Below are 21,359 nucleotides of genomic sequence, written 5' to 3'. Positions count from 1 at the left end.
GGTCATTTCTCAGATTACAAAACCTACAGAGCCTTAAATAAAATTTGTCCTTTTGAAAATTGCCTTTTTTTCCATTAAAAATTCACCACGTGGTAGCGTTTGAGTGAGCCATGTTATGATAAGGAGAATGGACGAACCTCCACCGCTTTAGACCAAAGTTTTGTACGTTCTTATGGTTAATTATAATCATCGACGATTAATACAAATTCATTTATTAAAGTTTAAAGAAAAAAAGAATTCACATGAGAGCATTTACAGATACATCCTTACTGAACTGAAAATACTTCAATAGCATGTTTCATAAAGTTGAATAAAATTAAAAATAATGAAAACAAGAACACAGTGTACCAAAAATATCCAATCAATGAAAAAGATTTTTTTTAAAAAAAATGATAGGAAAAAATCCAAAAAAATAAAAGCAATTCCAGATTATCTTAAAACTTGTAATTACTTTTTAATGTAATTTGATTTGATAGGGGGAGAGAGAGGGAGAGGGAGAGAGAAAAACGTATAGTGACGGGCATTCTCGTCCAAACAACTTTACATTAGTCATTTCCGAGTCACCCCCCTTAACAGGTCATTGTAATATCAGATGCATTTTTTTTTGTTTTTTTCTCACTATATTTTTATAATTTTTCTTATTAATTTAATATAATAATTTTTATAAAAAAAATTAATAGAAAAATTTATTTAATAATATTAAATTATTATTAAAATTTTAAATGAATAATAAATTTTTATTATTAAATTTAATTATTAATTATTAATTATTATTAATTTATTTAATAAATATTTTAACATAATTATATTTTTTAAATAATTTTTTTATTTTTAATTTTTTTTAAAAAATTTCATTTAAAAATAATTAAATTTTATTTAATTAAAATTTTTTATTTAATAATATAATTAATTTTTTTTATATTTAAAATTTTTTTAATAAAAAATTATATTTTATTTATAATTAAATTATATTTTTTAAAAATATTTTATTTAATAATATAATTAAGTTTTTTTCATTTGTGTTTTTTAGAGCTTTTTTGCAAGTATGGTAACCCTCAGACAGCTGTTTAAAAACTAAAAGATAAGATTAGTGCAATTATTAACACATGGTAGTGCCAATATCAGGGCCTAAGTATTAAAGGGAAAAAAATTAGGAAAACGCTGAGGGATTGCCCAAGTATAGGGGTGTAAACGAGCCGAGCTGAGCTTGGCCAGGCTCGGCTCGGCTCGGCCAGGCTCGCGAGCCTTACCGAGCTTGGGTTATAATATGTTCACACCCCACATCTTCCCTAAACAGCCCTACTAGTGTAATTTGACTACCTTTTTTACACTATGGGGGGTGGTCCTAGTAACAAATAGGGTTCAAAAAATGAAGTGACATATTTTGCCCCCCCCTTTCACTCCATGGACAACCCTTTTAATGTATATATTAATATATAATATATAATATATATATTTAAATATATTAAATTCTTAACGAGCTTTAACGAGCCGAGCCGAGCCGAGCCTGGCCTAACTCGGGCTCGGCTCGTTAAGGATTCAAGCCGAGCTCGAGCTAGCCTCCGAGCCCGAGCCAAAATTGACACCCTTACCCAAGTAAGCTATTTTCGGAGAAGACTTACCGCTGATGAACCTTTAAAGCTAATGATATTTTCGTAGAAAACTTCCAGGAGTGAGAAACCTCTAACGAAACCATTTTAAGTATAATGATCCAAACCCTACATATTTTAGGCATGGAAATTGAAACGGAGGGTTTGGATCATCTAATTGTATTATCCCTATTTTTAGAAATTAATGTTGCAATTTATTTTTGAAAAACTCCACTCTTAATCCTTACCAGTGCAACCAAAAGTTTGAGAATGAAGCCCATCAACCCCGAAAACCAGCCATAACTAACCTTCATCTGTTTGAGATGTGAGCCCCGGCATAAGCCATTCGACAATATGGCTAAAATTGTGAAGCACAATTCAGATTACCACAAAAATCTTCCAATAATCTGTGAAGATTGTGGCAATGCTCACAAGGACAAAAACGATCTCGTCAATCACATCGAGAAAGGATATTGCGAGAAGGCGGTTGTTTATATCCCCAAGGGAGTGACGCCAACGGATCACGACAAGGATGATGGAGCCAGCAGCACCGGAGGAGGAGGTTCAACAAAAATGTCAATTGTGAAAGGCCCCAACAAGTTTGGGGTGCATGCTGTGCCGGATAAGAGGGGGAAAGGACTGGGCTCTTCCTCTTCAATGGTCGGGGGCTTGTCCCCGAGCCATCCCAAATCTCTTAGTCGCGCTTTCCCTCCCATGAAAGGGGAGAGTGAGTTGCCTTCCTCAATTTGGTTATGTTTTTCAACTTGCTCTATGGCTATTTGACTTTCTGTAACGTACATGTGGTGTGTGTCTTGTTGTTGTTGTTGTCGTTGTCGTTGTCGTCGTCGTCGTCGTACGTGTGGTGTGTTGTTGTTTGTCGTTTGGATTACAAGCTTTGATTTAATGCTAAAGGTGTTTTATATCTTGTTGTCTTCTATTTTTTAAATGATCATTTCTCAGATTTCAAAACCTACAGAGCCTTAAATAAAATTGGTCCTTTTGAAAATTGCCTTTTTTCCATTAAAAATCCACCACGTGGCAGCGTTTGAGTGAGCCATGTTATGGTAAGGAGAATGGACGAACCTCCACCGCTTTGGACCAAAAATGAAATGGGGTCCAATAATCTCGACAAGTATGGTTACCATAAAGAAACCATTTTAAGTATAATGATCCAAACCCTACATATTTGAGGCATGGAAATTGAAATTAGGGCTGGCAACGGGGCGGGTCGGGGCCGGATATTGGGGTCCCCTACCCCTTCCCCTCTGCGGGGAATTTCCCCCCTCCCCTTCCCCTCTCCTCTTTGGGGATGGTGGGGAATCCCCCTCCCCTCCCCGCGGGGAATATCTAATCCCCTTCCCCTCCCCGCATCCTTCGGGGACAAAATCCCCGCCCCGACCCGCCCCAACATCACCCCCTCTTTAGTCATTGATACACTAATGCTGGGTGTCCCTAATCAACTTGATGCAATTTCAATATATAAAAATGTTATAAACTAACAATCGATAGGCTAGCTGTTAATTAAATTAGCAAGAGATTGGTATAAGGAGTTTGTCTTCTCTTCTTTATATATTGATTGAAATGCTGGGCAGCAACGAACGTCCAGATTTCACTTGTTTGCAGTGTTTTTTTACTTGAAGATTTAATAAGAGAGGGCAGATCCATATTCGGTATTTGTGTGTGGACGATGGATGGATGGACCCATTGGACCGACAGTAGCTGTTGTTGGATGATGGGATTTCCGCACATTGCTAATTGGAACCGATCCAACCAAATTTTAGATCAAGTGATATCATAGCCTGCCACTTAGAGTACCCAACATCCAAACCCCATTTTGGATCATTAATTTTGGGAAATGTTATGAGCACTACTGTATTCTGATGATCGCACTCCTGACTTTATTAAAAGTAAGGTATGGCCCGCACCGTAGGATGAACCAAACCGTCCATTAGATGGTGCACACCCTAAATAGGTTGCGCCCAAAAAATCATTTCCTTAGGTTGATCCTAACCATCCGATCTGTAGAGGTACTGAATGATCCTATTCCTCTATAGATCGGAGGGTTAGGATCAGCATATGGAAATGATTTTTGGGACACAACCTATTGAGGGTGTGCCCCATCTAATGGATGGTTTGGATCATCGTATGGTGCGGGCCATACCATACTTTTAATAATAAAATGTAATTTATTTTGGCTACCGATGTTGGCACTACGATTTTTTGATAATTGCATACACTCACTCACTCAGCTTGTCTTTATTATTTCAACATCTGTCAAAAGGTTATTATAGTTTCCAAAATGCTCTCAGAAGCTAATTAAAAGGAAAAGACAAGCTAAGTCTATGTTTGGGGGAATCTTGTAGCCGATCCACAAAGTTTCTAGTAGTTTTCCTAAAAAAAAAAAACCTTAAAAATACACAAAAAAATGGCATCGATTAACGGGGCGAGGCGGGGAGGGGACAACTCCATCCCCATCCCCTTCCCCTCCCCGCACCGGGAAAATTTTAAAATACCCATCCCCTTACCCTTCCCCTCTCAAATCGAGGAATCCCTGCCCCAAACGGGGCGGATCCCTGCTTTTTCGGGTGAAATTGCCAGCCCTAATTGAAATGGAGGGTTTGGATCATCTAATTGTATTATCCCTATTTTTAGAAATTAATGTTGCAATTTATTTTTGAAAAACTCCACTCTTAATCCTTACCAGTGCAACCAAAAGTTTGAGAATGAAGCCTATCAACCCCGAAAACCAGCCATAACTAACCTTCATCTGTTTGAGATGTGAGCCCCGGCATAAGCCATTCGACAATATGGCTAAAATTGTGAAGCACAATTCAGATTACCACAAAAATCTTCCAATAATCTGTGAAGATTGTGGCAATGCTCACAAGGACGAAAACGATCTCGTCAATCACATCGAGAAAGGATATTGCGAGAAGGCGGTTGTCTATATCCCCAAGGGAGTGACGCCAACGGATCACGACAAATATGATGGAGCCAGCAGCACCGGAGGAGGAGGCTCAACAAAAATGTCAATCGTGAAAGGCCCCAACAAGTTTGGGGTGCATGCTGTGCCGGATAAGAGGGGAAAAGGACTGGGCTCTTCCTCTTCAATGGTCGGGGGCTTGTCCCCGAGCCATCCCAAATCTCTTAGTCGCACTTTCCCTCCCATGTAAGGGGAGAGTGAGTTGCCTTTCTCTATCTGGTTATGTTTTTCAACTTGCTTTATAGCTATTTGACTTTCTGTGACGTACATGTGGTGTGTGTCTTGTTGTTGTTGTTGTCGCTGTCGTCGTCGACGTCGTACGTGTGGTGTGTTGTTGTTTGTCGTTTGGATTACAAGCTTTGATTTAATGCTAAAGATGTTTTATATCTTGTTGTCTTCTATTTTTTAAATGGTCATTTCTCAGATTTCAAAACCTACAGAGCCTTAAATAAAATTGGTCCTTTTGAAAATTGATTTTTTTTCCATTAAAAATTCACCACGTGGCAGCGTTTGAGTGAGCCATGTTATGGTAAGGAGAATGGACGAACCTCCACCGCTTCGGACCAAAGTTTTGTACGTTCTTGTGGTTAATTGTAATCATCGACGATTAATACAAATTCATTTATTAAAGTTTAAAGAAAAAAGGAATTCACATGAGAGCATTTACAGATAGATCCTTACTGAACTGAAAATACTTCAATAGCATGTTTCATAAAGTTGAATAATATTAAAAATAATGAAAACAACAACACAGCGTACCAAAAATATCCAATCAATGAAAAAGATTTTTTTTAAAAAAAGGATAGGAAAAAATCCAAAAAAATAAAAGCAGCTCCAGATGATCTTAAAACCTGTAATTACTTTTTAATGTAATTTGATTTGATAGGGGGAGAGAGAGGGGAAAGAGGGAGAGAGAAAAACGTATAGTGAGGGGCATTCTCGTCCAAACAACTTTACATTGGTCATTTTCAAGTCTCCCCCCTTGACAGATCATTATCATATCAAAGCCATTTTTTTTGTCATTTTCTCATTATATTTTTATAATTTTTCTTATTAATTTAATTTAATAATTTTTTAAAAAAAATTAAAAATTAATAGAAAAATTTATTTAATAATATTAAATTATTATTAAAATTTTAAATAATTATTAAATTTTTATTATTAATTTTTATTATTAATTATTTTTATTATTAATTATTGTAATTTTTTTATTTTTTTATTTAAAAAATAATAATAAAATGAAAATAAATATTTTAACATAATTATTTTTTTTAAATAATTTTTTTATTTATAACCTTTTTTAAAAAAAAATTAAAATTTTTTTTTAAAAAAAATTAAATTTTATTTAATTAAATTTTTTTATTTAATAATATAATTAATTTTTTTTATATTTAAAACAAATTTTAATAAAAAAATTTTATTTTAATTTATAATTAAATTTTTATTTTTTTAAAATATTTTATTTAGTAATATAATTAAGTTTTTTTATTTGTGTTTATTAAAGGGAAAGAAATTAGAAAAACGCTGAGGGGTTGCCCAAGTATGATATTTTCGGAGAAGACTTACCGCTGATGAACCTTTAAAGTTCGTAGAAAACTTCGATGAGTGAGAAACCTGTAAAGAAACTATTTTAAGTATAATGATCCAAACCTTACATATTTGAGGCATGGAAATTGAAATGGAGGGTTTGGATCATCTAATTGTATTATCCCTATTTTTAGAAATTAATGTTGCAATTTATTTTTGAAAAACTCCACTCTTAATCCTTACCAGTGCAACCAAAAGTTTGAGAATGAAGCCCATCAACCCCGAAAACCAGCCATAACTACCCTTCATCTGTTTGAGATGTGAGCCCCGGCATAAGCCATTCGACAATATGGCTAAAATTGAGAAGCACAATTCAGATTACCACAAAAATCTTCCAATAATCTGTGAAGATTGTTGCAATGCTCACAAGGACGAAAACGATCTCGTCAATCACATCAAGAAAGGATATTGCGAGAAGGCGGTTGTCTATATCCCCAAGGGAGTGACGCCAACGGATCACGACAAGGATGATGGAGCCAGCAGCACCGGAGGAGGAGGTTCAACAAAAATGTCAATCATGAAAGGCCTCAACAAGTTTGGGGTGCATGCTGTGCCGATAAGAGGGGAAAAGGACTGGGCTCTTCCTCTTCAATGGTCGGGGACTTGTCCCCGAGCCATTCCCCGAGCCATCCCAAATCTCTTAGTCGTACTTTTCCTCCCATGTAAGGGGAGAGTGAGTTGCCTTCCTCTATCTGGTTATGTTTTTCAACTTGCTCTATGGCTTTTTGACTTTCTGTGACGTACATGTGGTGTGTGTCTTGTTGTTGTTGTTGTTGTTGTCGTCGTCGTCGTACGTGTGGTGTGTTGTTGTTTGTCGTTTGTATTATAAGCTTTGATTTAATGCTAAAGGTGTTTTATATCTTGTTGTCTTCTATTTTTTAAATGGTCATTTCTCAGATTTCAAAACCTACAGAGCCTTAAATAAAATTGGTCCTTTTGAAAATTGCCTTTTTTTTTCATTAAAAATCCACCACGTGGCAGCGTTTGAGTGAGCCATGTTATGGTAAGGAGAATGGACGAACCTCCACCGCTTCGGACCAAAGTTTTGTACGTTCTTATGGTTAATTGTAATTATCGACGATTAATACAAATTCATTTATTAAAGTTTAAAGAAAAAAGGAATTCACATGAGAGCATTTACAGATAGATCCTTACTGAACTGAAAATACTTCAATAGCATGTTTCATAAAGTTGAATAAAATTAAAAATAATGAAAAAAAGAACACTGCGTACCAAAAATATCCAATCAATGAAAAAGATTAAAAAAAAAGAATAGGAAAAAATCCAAAAAAATAAAAGCAAGTCCAGATGATCTTAAAACCTGTAATTACTTTTTAATAACTAGAAAACGAAAGCTTCAAAACCATAGTGCTCTGTAACAAAATCGCAACCCAAAAACAGTAAGAAAACTAAACAAACTCCAAGCTGAAATAAAGATATTAACAATGTTTTGATAATGAGATGAACTTACCTTGTTATACATATTTTAACCAATTGTCAAAATCTGTTACAATTCCCAAAATCCATTGGCACCCAATCACACAAGTATAGAATAAAGTGAGTTGTCCCATTATGAAAACATTAATCAAATCAATCGGCTGCTGATATTTTCACCACAATGTTTTTATAATTTAAAAAACTAAGGTTGTGTTTTCTGTTTCAACTAGTTGCAGCCCCGTGCGATGCACGGAGCAGTAAAAAAATTATGATATCGAAAAAATATTCTTATAACTTAACAACAAAATAATCCAATATTTGTTTCTTATTTATTTCCAACTTTTTGGATAGTGAAATTCTGTGTTTTTTTTTTGAAACCATTTTAATACATTTTTTTTATTGGAAAAGATGTATTACCCGTTCTATTTGACACATTCGTTCTCTTATCGGTGTTGTTGGGTCTTAATTGGTCTAGGAATAGAGTTGCCAAATTACGACCAAATATAGTTCTAACCAAACATATCTCACCATTTTGTAGAAACTATTCAATTTCACCATGAATATGACTGAGGAAAGAAAATACATTTTGATCACCGAAAGGAACACATGCAGTGAAGAGAAAACTTGTGGAATATTCTGCTGAGGATTTTAGGCAAACCTAAGGAACATTCTTCTAGGAATCTTCAACAAATTGTGATCCACCAATATGCACTAATTACAATTCCATGTTTTCATCGGCCTAACTGCAATCAAGCTGGGGCGTTCTGCTCTTGCAATAACCACAAATCTATGGAGATGAGTCTTGTACAAAACGAAAAACTCAGAATGAAAAAAAAAAAACATTAAAGGCATCAATACAAACAATAAGGAAGTAAGATTTTAAAAAAAAAGCATAGATGAAGAATAAAATGAAAAAGTAATTCTAACATTAGGAAATAAACCATGTTAGTAACAGAAAAGCAAACTCTAGAATATAAACCCTATATGAGAGAAAAAGATTAAGACGATCAAGTTAGAAACACAGAACCAAAAAGGTAACTTGTAGGTAGAATAAATCAGAAGCAAACATATCGCCGGTGTTAGTGGAGATTACATAATTTTGTGAGATTTGGGGGTAGGAAAAAAGAAAAGAATCACCCATATTCGTGAGGCGTGCTTGTTTGAAAAGACAGTCGTTTGGAAATATTACTCGTTAGGAAGTTTAGGAAATAAAGAGGGGAGGAATTAATTGAAAATAAATGGCCCTATTAGAAAGATTATGCTGTTTAGGAGGTTTAGGCAATAAAGAGGGGAGGAATTAATTAGGTTTAGGAAATAAAGAGGGAATGAATTAATTGGAAAGATTATGCCAAGGTTTATGGAAGGCAGAGGTCGTTTGCGAATAGATATTCTTACAGACTGTTTTAAAAAAAGATGCATTCTTAATTAGTAACCAGACAACAAAAACAAACACTATTTAATAACCATAAAAGCAAAGACACACAACAGAGACTCACAACAACACTCTCGCCGCGCGACTCTACCTTAACCTAAGAAAACTGAGAGATTTGTGATGGCTGGGGGCTAAGCCCCCGACTATCGAAGAAGAAGAAGAAGCAGAAGAGCCCAGCTCCATTCCATCCTTCTTAGTGGCCGAATGTACACCAAACTTGCTGGGGACTTTCATGAGTGACATCTTCGTCGATGCTCATCCGCAGGTGCCTTCGTTGTGCTCGTCGTCTTTATTGGGTGACATCACTCCCTTCGGGAGCCATACATGCGCCGCCTCACAATCTCCCCTTTTGATGTGATTGTTGAAATCATTTTTGTTATTGTAAGAGTTCCCACAATCTTTACAGATTTTCTTAAAATTTTTGTGGTGACTACGGTTATGCCTTCTAATGTCTTCCTCTTCATAAAATCGTTTATTCTTTGGCAAACATCTTTGGCAGATGAAAGTTTCTACTGGTTCATTGTTTTTTGAAATAAGGGGATTCATTTTTGAAACTTTTCATGTAGTAAGGAACTAAGGATTTTGGGTGATTTTCAAAATATAAAATAAGATAATTTTCTAAAAAAAGTAATAATATCATCAAAAGGATTAGATGATCCAAACCCTTCATTTCAAAGGCTCTGCCTTAAATTTGGACGGTTTGGATCATTAACCTTAAGAAGGTCTGTTTTAGTTTTATAGGGCTTTAAGAGGGTTGCCCTTCAAGGAAAATATAATTCGCTTAAATGAGTTCCTCTGCAGGAAGATCATGAAGATCATTACATTTGCAAGAAGATTATTTGCTTTAAAAAGGTTCCTATTACCAAAATTAAAATAAAAACTCTCTGTTTGAATATTGACTTTGCATGTCTGATAAGAATATGCAAATAAAAGCAAAGATGTTTTAACAAAAAAATTCATTCCAAAGATATTTCAACAAAAAATTCATTCCAAATCTCACTTTCTGATACTGATTCTAGCATTCTGTCATTCTACTCGTTGATTATTTCAACAAAAAATTCATTCCAAAGAAACGAGGTCTGAGGATTGTAAGAATTTTCTGGAGAAGTTTGGGAAATAAAGACTTAGAATAGTGTTTACTATGCCATTATTTGATTACTAGCGAATAATCTTTCCTACAATCCAAACAGGGCACGAAGAATATGCATATCCATCATTTAAGCTCCTCCCAACTTTGTGAGCTTTGATTGGATAATTAGAATATTGCTCTCGCTTTGTACTTCTCTGGCTTAGTATGCGTATCTATAAAATCTTTAGGTCCGCCGCTTCTTACTCTGACGCATACTGGTCTGGCTTAGTATGCGTATCTATAACGTCAATAGGGGCGCCAATGCGTACTGCAGGGGGAGTGAAAATATCATTCCCCTCTTGCTGTAAACATTGTTTCAGTTCCCCAAAAGGTCAGAAAAGATAAGATATAACAGGCAAATTAACACTTACATTAAATCCACAATAACACATATTAAAACTTTTGCTCCTATCTTTTCAAACAACAGTGCTTAGTAACCAGACAACAAAAACAAACACTACTTAATAACCATAAAAGCAAAGACACACAACAGAGACTCATAACAACACTCTCCCCGCGCGACTCTACCTTAACCCAAGAAAATCGAGAGATTTGTGATGGCTGGGGGCTAAGCCCCCGACTATCGAAGAAGAAGAAGCAGAAGAGCCCAGCTCCATTCCGTCCTTCTTAGTCGCCGAATGTATACCAAACTTGCTGGGGACTTTCATGAGTAACATCTTCATCGATGCTCCTCCGTCGGTGCCTCCGTTGTTCTCGTCGTCTTTATTGGGTGACATCACTCCCTTCGGGAGCCATACGTGCGCAGCCTCGCAATCTCCCCTTTTGATGTGATTGTTGAAATCATTTTTGTTATTGTAAGAGTTCCCACAATCTTTACAGATTTTCTTAAAATTTTTGTGGCGACTACGGTTATGCCTTCTAGTGTCTTCCTCGTCATAAAATCGTTTATTCTTCGGCAAACATCTTTGGCAGATGAAAGTTTCTACTGGTTCATTGTTTTTTGAAATATGGGGATTCATTTTTGAAACTTTTGATGTAGTAAGGAACTAAGGATTTTGGGTGATTTTCAAAATATATAATAAAATAATTTTTTAAAACAAGTAATAATATCATCAAAAGGATTAGATGATCCAAACCCTTAATTTCAAAGGCATTGCCTTAAATTTGGACGGTTTGGATCATTAACCTTAAGAATGTCTGTTTTAGTTTTATAGGGCTTTAAGAGGGTTGCCCTTCAAGGAAAATATCATTTGCTTAAATGGGTTCCTCTGCAGGAAGATCATGAAGATCATTACATTTGCAAGACTTTAAAAACATTCCTATTACCAAAATTAAATTAAAAACTCTTTGTTTGAATATTGACTTTGCATGTCTGATAAGAATATGCAAATAAAAGCAAAGATGTTTCAACAAAAAAATTCATTCCAAAGATATTTCAACAAAAAATTCATTCCAAATCACCCTTTCTGATACTGATTCTAGCATTCTGTCATTCTGCCCGTTGATTATTTCAACAAAAAATTCATTCCAAAGATATTTCAACAAAAAAATTCATTCCAAAGAAACGGGGTCTGAGGATTGCAAGAATTTTCTGGAAAAGTTTGGGAAATAAAGACTTAGAATAGTATTTACTATGCCATTGTTTGATTACTAGCGAATAATCTTTCCTACAATCCAAACAGAGCACGAAGAATATCGTATCCATCATTTAAGCTCCTCCCAACTTTGTGAGCTTTGATTGGATAATTAGAATATTGCTCTGGCTTTGTACTTCTCTGGCTTTTTACTGCTCTGGCTTAGTGTGCGTATCTATAAAATCTTTAGGTCTGCCGCTTCTTACTCTAACGCATACTGGTCTGGCTTAGTATGCGTATCTATAACGTCAATAGGGGCGCCAATGCGTACTGCAGGGGGAGTGAAAATATCATTCCCCTCTTGCTGTAAACATTGTTTCAGTTTCCCAAAAGGTCAGAAAAGATAAGATATAACAGGCAAATTAACACTTACATTAAATCCACAGTAACACATATTAAAACTTTTGCTCCTATCTTTTCAAACAACAGTGCTTAGTAACCAGACAACAAAAACAAACACTACTTAATAACCATAAAAGCAAAGACACACAACAGAGACTCATAACAACACTCTCCCCGCGCGACTCTACCTTAACCCAAGAAAACCGAGAGATTTGTGATGGCTGGGGGCTAAGCCCCCGACTATCGAAGAAGAAGAAGCAGAAGAGCCCAGCTCCATTCCGTCCTTCTTAGTCGCCGAATGTACACCAAACTTGCTGGGGACTTTCATGAGTGACATCTTCGTCGATGCTCCTCCGCCGGTGCCTCCGTTGTGCTCGTCGTCTTTATTAGGTGACATCACTCCCTTCGGGGCTATACGTGCGCCGCCTCGCAATCTCCCCTTTTGATGTGATTGTTGAAATTATTTTTGTTATTGTAAGAGTTCCCACAATCTTTACAGATTTTCTTAAAATTTTTGTGGCAACTACGGTTATGCCTTCTAATGTTTTTCTCGTCATAAAATCGTTTATTCTCCGGCAAACATCTTTGGTGGATGAAAGTTTTTGCTGGTTCATTGTTTTTTGAAATAAGGGGATTCATTTTTGAAACTTTTGATGTAGTAAGGAACTAAGGATTTAGGGTGATTTTCAAAATATATAATAAGATAATTTTCTAAAAAAAGTAATAATATCATCAAAAGGATTAGATGATCAAAACCTTTAATTTCAAAGGCCTTGCCTTAAATTTGGACGGTTTGGATCATTAACCTTAAGAAGGTCTGTTTTAGTTTTATAGGGCTTTAAGAGGGTTTCCCTTCAAGGAAAATATCATTTGCTTAAATGGGTTCCTCTGCAGGAAGATCATGAAGATTATTACATTTGAAAGGGTTCCTCTGCAAGAAGATTATTTGCTTTAAAAAGGTTCCTATTACCAAAATTAAAATAAAAACTCTCTGTTTGAATATTGACTTTGCATGTCTGATAAGAATATGCAAATAAAAACAAAGATGTTTCAACAAAAAAATTCATTCCAAAGATATTTCAACAAAAAATTCATTCCAAATCACCCTTTCTGATATTGATTCTAGCATTCTGTCATTCTGCCCGTTGATTATTTCAACAAAAAATTCATTCCAAAGATATTTCAACAAAAAATTCATTCCAAAGAACGGGGTCTGAGGATTGCAAGAAATTTCTGGAGAAGTTTGGTAAATAAAGACTTAGAATAGTATTTACTATGCCATTGTTTGATTACTAGCGAATAATCTTTCCTACAATCCAAATAGGGCACGAAGAATATGCATATCCATCATTTAAGCTCCTCCCAACTTTGTGAGCTTTGATTGGATAATTAGAATATTGCTCTGGCTTTGTACTTCTCTGGCTTTTTACTGCTCTGGCTTAGTATGCTGTAGACACCCCATTTTGACCGAACCCTTAACCCGTCATTTTGAATAAAAACCCTAATAAATTAGTCCATTAGAGTCCTAAATTTGTCCCTAGAGTAGGTTAGGATCCCATTTAGGTCCCTTTAAAATTTTGTCGAAATCCGCCAAGAAACGGCAAATAAGACGAGTGTAGTTTGTAGCGTTGTGTGGTATAGTGTAGCAGAAGGGGGGTGTATTATCCCGGCCAGGGGTTGCCTGAGAGAAATAAAACGTGTGTAATTTATAGTGAGGGGTGTCCCTGGGCAATGGAAAGGGCCGAAATTTATTTGCTTAATTTTTCATTAAACTTTTTCCAAATGGCCACCGTTTTACAACCAAAACCAAAGCAAAATTTTTGAAAAGGGGTTGTCCTATAAACTAATGGGGGATAAAAATTAAGGAAAAACTCTATAAATAGAGCATTTGGGCTCTCATTTGAAAAGAATTAGGGCTCTTAATCTAATTTTAGAGAGAGAGAGAGATTCTAGAGGGAGAGAGAGAGAGATTCTAGAGGGAGAGAGAGAGCTTTCTAGAGAGAGAGAGCTTTCTAGAGAGAGAAAGAAGGAGATCTAGAGAGGAAAAGAAGGAAGTCTAGAGAGAGAAAATAGATCTAGAAAGATAAAGAAGGAGATCTAGAGAGAGAAAGAATGAGATCTAGAGAGAGAAAGAAGATCTAAAGAGAAAAGAAGGAGATCTAGAGAGAAAGAAGCTTTCAATGAGAGATCCAAGAAGAAGAGCACAAGGTTAGTAGATTTTAAGTTTGATTTTGAGTTTTCTTTGAAAATCGAGCATAAAATGGGAAATCTAAGTGGAAAATGCTTAAAAATGATTAGATCTAGCAACCTAGGGCTAAAATTTACCAAAATATGTTTAAAAACATTTCTCATTTGAAGATCTAAAGCAATTCACCTCAAATTTTGAGTTCTAGTTGAATTTTGATGTGAAAATGGCAAAATAAAGTGCTGTCCAGGCTCTTTTTGCCATTTTCATCAATTTTCGGTTGGAATTAGTGATAATTTCACGCATAAGGTGTAGTACTCATTGAGATCTTCGATTTGGTGTATAAAGGCCCAAAATTGGCTAAGAAACAAAGAAGTTATGGCCGTTGTAAGATTTCAGCTCAAAATTCGGTGCAAAAATGGTGAATCTATATGTGTTTTTGTGAAAATTCCTTAAAGATCTTCAAAACTGAAACTAACATGGTTAGATCTAAGCCTAATCAGCATGTATTATCATATATTTGTGCCAAATTCCCATAGATCTTGTGCTTGAATGAAGTTTTGATTTGAAATGTCATGAAATTGTGTTGAATTACATGCTAACCAGATTTTATTATTTATTTTTTCACCAAAATCCGGTTAGATCTAGCAAAAGTGATACACATGGAAGTTGTAGATGTTTCCGAGATCTTCGATTTGACATCTTTCGGGCCTCGTAACGATGAAAAATGAAAAAGTTATGCTACTTTTAAGATATCAGCCAAAAACACTACATTTCCAGATTTGGACTTGAACGGAAATAGTCGTTTTCCGGCCACTTCCGGCAAGATCCACCCGATTTTGTCAACAGAGAAAAGTTTATTGGATCAATTTATGAAAATTTTGTAGTTGAACACTTTTCTTGAAAATGTATTTTTGATCATTTGTTTTGCAAAACCAAATCAGAACTTTTGAAAAGCAAAACTGCATAAATGAAATATGAAATCAGCCCAAAGAGGACCCTTTTCCAGCCACTTCCGGCAAAATCCAGCCAAACCTTTAAAAACAAACATTTTAAATTTTCCAAAAATACAAAAATTCTTCAAAACCTTTTCAAAAAGATCTTCCCCTAGAGTTAGGAGTCTGTCTTAGGTGTTTGGGGTGTTTTAGAGTTATAAGGCTGTCCTGTTTGTGTTGATATGCTGTGTATTGTCGTGTGAGTGTCCCTAAAGTTAGGAGGCCTCGAGTCCTGGTCGGTTAGACATTTAGTCGAATCGATGGCTAGACTAGGAAGCATATAGTCAACCCATGGTTTTCTTTAGGATGCACAACCTAGTTACACATAGGATGTAGGGATCACCTGCATTAGCTTAAGGCTAATCAACTTGCATTAGTTAGGGCATATAGAGAGTCCTAAAAATTACAATTCACATGAACTTAAGCAATTGTACAAAAAGCTTTAAAAATCAGTCGAGTCTAGTGGATCGAGTCTAGGATAGCGGTTCTAGATGGTTAGGCATCGTAGTTTAGAATAGGTCATCGAACTACGTTGATTCTGATTCTTTCCGAGGCCAGGATACGTAGAGTAGCCAGGGTGGATGGCCATTCTGGTCCGAGTCAAGTATTGCATTAGAGTTTTGTGATTCGTCATGTCGAATCGTGTATAGAATTAAATTGTGTTGTGTGTTTTGCTGTGTTTTCTTACTTTCATGCGCATACCTTATACCTTTAGCTGTAGCATGCATGTGTTTGTCCATCAGAACTTAGACACTAATTAGGCATGTCACTCATAACCTAGCTATGCTAAGGTGACACTTCTTTCATTATTTTGTGTGCGCTTATTATTTCATCCCCGAGCCATGCATGTTTAGGTAGACGTCCGCTCGAGGATATTTGTTCCCATTTTACATGATTTTCACCCAAAACTCTTTAAGGTTAATAATAAATGGCATAAGAGACCAAGTGTTCGCACTCGGACGAATTGGGGGTGCTCTTCGGACCTTCTCCATTCGTAATCAGGCACGGACCCATATATATTTCTGGTTATCCATTGCACAGAGGATTTGGTTTTGAGTTCCATGGCCTATCCATGGATGGCGACTTTGATTTTGTTTAGATACATCTCGAATCTAGACTTGTCCCCGAATCGGAAGTACATCAATTATATCGCCACTCGTGCTTTGTTATGAGGGTGGCATCCGTTTCGAGAGTTCTTTGGTAGAGCTCTCCTTCATGTGGAGATCTAGAGGATGTAGGGACTCGTTTCCTCATTTCTCTCGAATCGGGGTCCACATATGCGTATCTATAAAATCTTTAGGTCCGCCACTTCTTGCTCTGACGCATATTGGTCTGGCTTAGTATGCGTATCTATAAAATCTTATGTTACATCGCCAAAGCTACATTCTTTTCCGGGTTAAGAAACAAAAAAGAAGAAGAAGAAAAGTGATCTATTTACCCCTTTCTCTTCCCAGGGCCACCCACCTCCCGTATGTATATATATGGCTACTCTTTTTAGTTTTTACACTACCAGGGTGGCCCAGGGAAGAAAATTGGGTGAATATATCATTTTCCTAGAAAAAGAAATTCCAAAATTGGGGCCGAAAAGGGAAAAAATGGATCAAAAAAAAAAAAAACAGAGCTTCATAAAAGGAATCACTTTTCCTCTGAAAAGCATTACTTAACCAGCAAGTTCTCTCCCTCGCTCAATATTGTTATTTTAATAATAATTGGAAACCCAGTTATTTATTAACTTTTAAAATTTAAGGACTTTTTGAAATCCGTTTTTTGTGGGATTCCAAAGCTTACCCCATCCGTATTTTTGGGGTTCAAGGGTATAAGTTATAGGCCTGAATGGAGTGGTGGGACATACACTGTCAATAAATAATTGGGCCACTTTAAGTGTATTTTTATTGGTAGAGCCCACCATAATAAAAGGCCTTATTTAATATGATTTCTCTACTCGAAAAATTGTCTCAAATATTGATTAATTCTTATTCAATTTGAGGTAATTGAAGACTCTGGGAGCCATTCTAATTTTTATAATTGGATTAGAATTTATTAGCAATGGGCTTTGAGAATTTAGTGGGCCCTACTTCTATTGTGATTATATTGCAATATGTTGCTTTTGTTGCTTCTGATTATATTGAAACTCATCCATGTGTGAATGAATTAACTATTGATTGTTATTATAACAAAGTTGTGAACCCATAAGTTAAGGGCAATGATATTACGAGTTGTGGGTCCATTGGAGTGTAGCCCACTAAGTGTTGTAACTGCTAGTGGGCCCATCCGATTGTAAATATATTGAAATACCCACTAATGAAATGTGAACTATCATGTGTGATAAGAGAGTAGATCACCTATTTGGATGATCTAATGCATTCATTTATTTGGTCCCTCATAGATAACTCCCCTCGAACGATCATATGTGATCAATCGTCTGATCACACTATCCAATCAAGATATAGATGAATCCTCACCAACGATCTAGATCTTATTAAGAAAATAATAATAATGCTCACAATCGACCCTAACTATGATGTGCACATGAACGATCCTATCAAATCAAGACGTTCACACACCAATCAATCAGCTTCAAGAAGAATCCCAATCAACGGTTGAGATTTAATTGAGAACAAAATTTAGAGAAATGTTATCAGCACTACTGTATTTTGATGAGGGCACTCCTCACTTTATTAAAAGTACGGTATGGCCCGCACCATAGAATGATCCAAACCGTCCATTAGATTGGCCACAGCCTAAATAGGTTGTTCCCCAAAAATCATTTCCATAGGTTGATCCTAACCCTCCAATCTGAATGTTAGAGGGTTGATCCTAACCCTCTATAGATCGGAGGATTATGATCAACCTATGGAAATAATTTTTGGGGCACAACCTATTTAGACTGTGGCCCATCTAATGGATGGTTTGGATCATCCTATGGTGCGGACCATACAGTAATTTGAATAAAGTGAAGAGTGCCCTCATCAAAATGCAGTAGTGCCGATAACACATCCGAAAATTTAACGCTCCAAACCTCTCATCGCGTCTATGCAGTTAGTGTGCCAATATCTATCATTGTCTGTATGTACTAACAGGTAATAAAAATATTTCAGATGGTGAGAAATGCCATTATCAAAATACAGTTAGTGTGGATATCAATGCTTATGCATGATGGGGTATTTATCTGATTGGCTACTGATATTGGCACTACCAAGTGTTAATAATTGCACTACTCTTGTCTTTTAATTTTGGGATTTTTGCTGATTAGTCCCTAGTCCCTACGTGACAAAATAATTGCTTATTAGTCACCAAGAAAAGCATATTATCATAGTAGTCCTACTTTTAGAAAATATTTGCTAAAAGGTCCCTAAAACTCACCTACATCAATTTTCTCCGTTAAAAATTCTAATATGGCAGATATACCCCCAACCCATAGGTTTTAGCGTTTTTTTATATCCCTTCCCTTATTTTCGGGAAAAAGTAGGAAATAAGCAAAATATTATCTCTTCCAATATTCTCTTCGAAAATCCTTCAACAAAAAATCAATTTAGGAATTAAATAAATTAAGAATCTCTCCAAAATAAATTAAATAGGTAGGAATAAAGTAGGAAATTTTAGGAATATTTTTTGTTTCTAACTTTTCCAGGAAATTCCAGTCTTGATTGGATTGCAAGAAAATAACTCTCAAGGAAAATTATTTCTATGGAATTTTTTTTCATTCAATAATTTAGGGCGCTGATATCCCCCCCCCTCCTGACGGTTGGCTAACGTTAAACGTTAGGATTTAACGTATATGTCACTTTCCCACCATTTGACCTCTCTCTCTCTCTCTCTCTCTCTCTCTCTCTCTCTCTCTCTCTCTCTCTCCACACAAAACAGGAACAGTTGGTGGGCCCAACAGAAACCATTGGTGGAATCGTGGGCCCATCTTTGAACAACATAGGCCCCGCCCATACCACACCATAGATAATCCAAACCGTCCATTTGATGGGCCATAAACGTAAATAGGTTGCATCCCAAAATATCATTTCCATAGGTTGATCCTAGCCCTCCGATCTAAATAGAAACTACATCTTATGCAACCTTTATAGATTGTAGGGTTGTGATCATCCTATGGAAGTGATTTTTCGGGCACAACCTATTTACATTGTGGCCCATCAATGAATGGTTTGGATCATTCTATGGAGTTGGTCGTAATGTAACATTAAGGCCCGTCCACAACATAGGACGATCCAAGCCGTCCATGGTTTGGGTAATCCTATGGAGTTGGTCGTACAGTAACATTAAGGCCCAATCGTAGGCCCCACCGATATTTTTTCAAATTGAAGCGTATTGTCCACAACATAGGATGATCCAAGCCGTCCATGGTTTGGATCATCCTATGGTGTGGTTCGTGCAGTAACATTAAGGCCCAATTTAGGCCCCACACATATTTTTGAAAATGAAGTGTATCGTCAAGACCAGAGGATGATCCGAGCCATCCATTTGATGGGCCATAACGTAAATGGGTTGTGCCCCCAAAAGGGTTGGCCCATCAAATGAATGGTTTGGATCACCTTGTGGTCGTACAGTAACATTAAGGCCTGTCCTCCGATACGTATCGGCATGATACCATTCCTCGCAGTAACTGTATGGGTCTCGTTGGTCCAGTCCCATGGCTGCTATCGCATGGGAGCACGGCATTCCCATCGTTTGGAACAAACGACACGTACATGTTTTCTTTTCTATGTCCACCTCATCAACGTGGTACTTGGACTTGACCTCATATACGGTCCAACCACATTGGTGCGCCATATAAGCACCTGCTAGAATACGTTCATCGGCCAACCAGTCTTCTGTGTTTGGGGTCAAACGAGTCGTCCACTTCCTACCTGCCTTCTGACAGTACTGAAAGAAGTCAGATAGTCTCCATCTTGTCTGCTCGACAAGTGCTGCAATAGGTAGCTCCCTTGCGCCCTTTAAAAGTGCATTGAAGCTCTCAGCTGCGTTAGTTGTCAGCACGTTATATCTAGAACCTTCAAAATAAGCGCTGGCCCAATTTCGTTTAGGAATCTCCGATATCCATTTCTCTGCGTTTTTACTCATGCTTTTAATACTCTCCATCGCATCCTTAAAAGCACCCTCCCTTAGGGAATATGCAGCATTCATAAAAAGTTTCCGCAGATCTTCACTCTTAAATTTTCCATGGAAGTTGGCACTGAGGTGGTGGATGCAATAGAAATGGTGCGACCCTGGCAGACCTTCCGCTACGGCTCTAGGCAACCCCTTCATCCGGTCAAACCCAATCCTGATGACATCTCATCCTGCCGAAATGAAATTCTGGCGGAACAAATGTAGGAACCATACCCAGCTATCATACGTCTCGGCCTCGACTACTGCAAGTGCCAGCGGGAATAACCCATTGTTGCCATCTATCGCAGTTGAGGCTAGTAGAGTCCCCCTGTACTTCCCCCGCAGATGGGTCCCATCAACTAGGGCGAGGGGCCTAACTGTTCGGTTGAACGCACTAATGCTAGGGCCAAATGACCAAAAGAAACGCCCAAATGTATCATCCCCTCTTGGCCGCAACTCTCGAGTTCGGCACAACCGCACTACTGTGCCAGGATTCCTTCTTACCAACTCATCAACATATGCAGGCAGGATGCAATATGACGCCTCGGCATTCCCACACATAATTTCCTGTATGATCATATTTGTCATGTGGGCTTTTCGATACGACATTGTTATACTCCAGTGGGCCTTGATGTACCGTCTTATCATAGGAGCCCTAACATCTTCTGGGCTTTCGAATAAGGCTAGAGAGCACTCAGCAGCCCACTTTGCAGTGGCCATGGGATGATCGTTCCCTTTCATTGTGCTTGAGCATGTGTGCTGAGGGATAAATGTTTTTGCCTTAACATAATATGTATAAGTGGTCTCTGTGATACGCCATGGGCATGTACGATCCTTGCATCTAACGCCGTACTTTGTGGGATTTGTCTCTTGTGGGACAAACACAAACTGATGCCAGATTGCGTACTCTGTGACTTTCTTTTAAAAGACTTTAAGATTTGGGAACATTGCCCCGACCATGAAATCCTCAGGTCCCACGATCACATTT

At 36.9% G+C, this 21,359-nt stretch overlaps 1 protein-coding gene across 1 annotated transcript; it reads right to left on the bottom strand.

The window, feature by feature from the left end:
• Positions 1-11,954: 11,954 nt before the first annotated feature.
• LOC143881248 (uncharacterized) lies at positions 11,955-21,112 on the bottom strand. Its single transcript, XM_077384237.1, has 3 exons — positions 20,606-21,112; positions 19,829-20,524; positions 11,955-12,056 (listed from the first exon to the last, which is right to left on the bottom strand). The coding sequence occupies exons 1-3, from the start codon at positions 21,110-21,112 to the stop codon at positions 11,955-11,957; spliced, it is 1,305 nt and encodes a 434-aa protein (XP_077240352.1).
• Positions 21,113-21,359: the final 247 nt, after the last annotated feature.

This window comes from Tasmannia lanceolata, unplaced genomic scaffold (genome assembly GCF_043159265.1).
Source record: "Tasmannia lanceolata isolate RefF3 unplaced genomic scaffold, GAP_Taslan_0.1 ptg000007l, whole genome shotgun sequence".
In the NCBI taxonomy this organism is placed as follows: domain Eukaryota; kingdom Viridiplantae; phylum Streptophyta; class Magnoliopsida; order Canellales; family Winteraceae; genus Tasmannia; species Tasmannia lanceolata.
The sequence above is the reverse complement of the archived record's forward strand: the minus strand, read 5'-3'. Positions and strand labels throughout refer to the sequence as shown.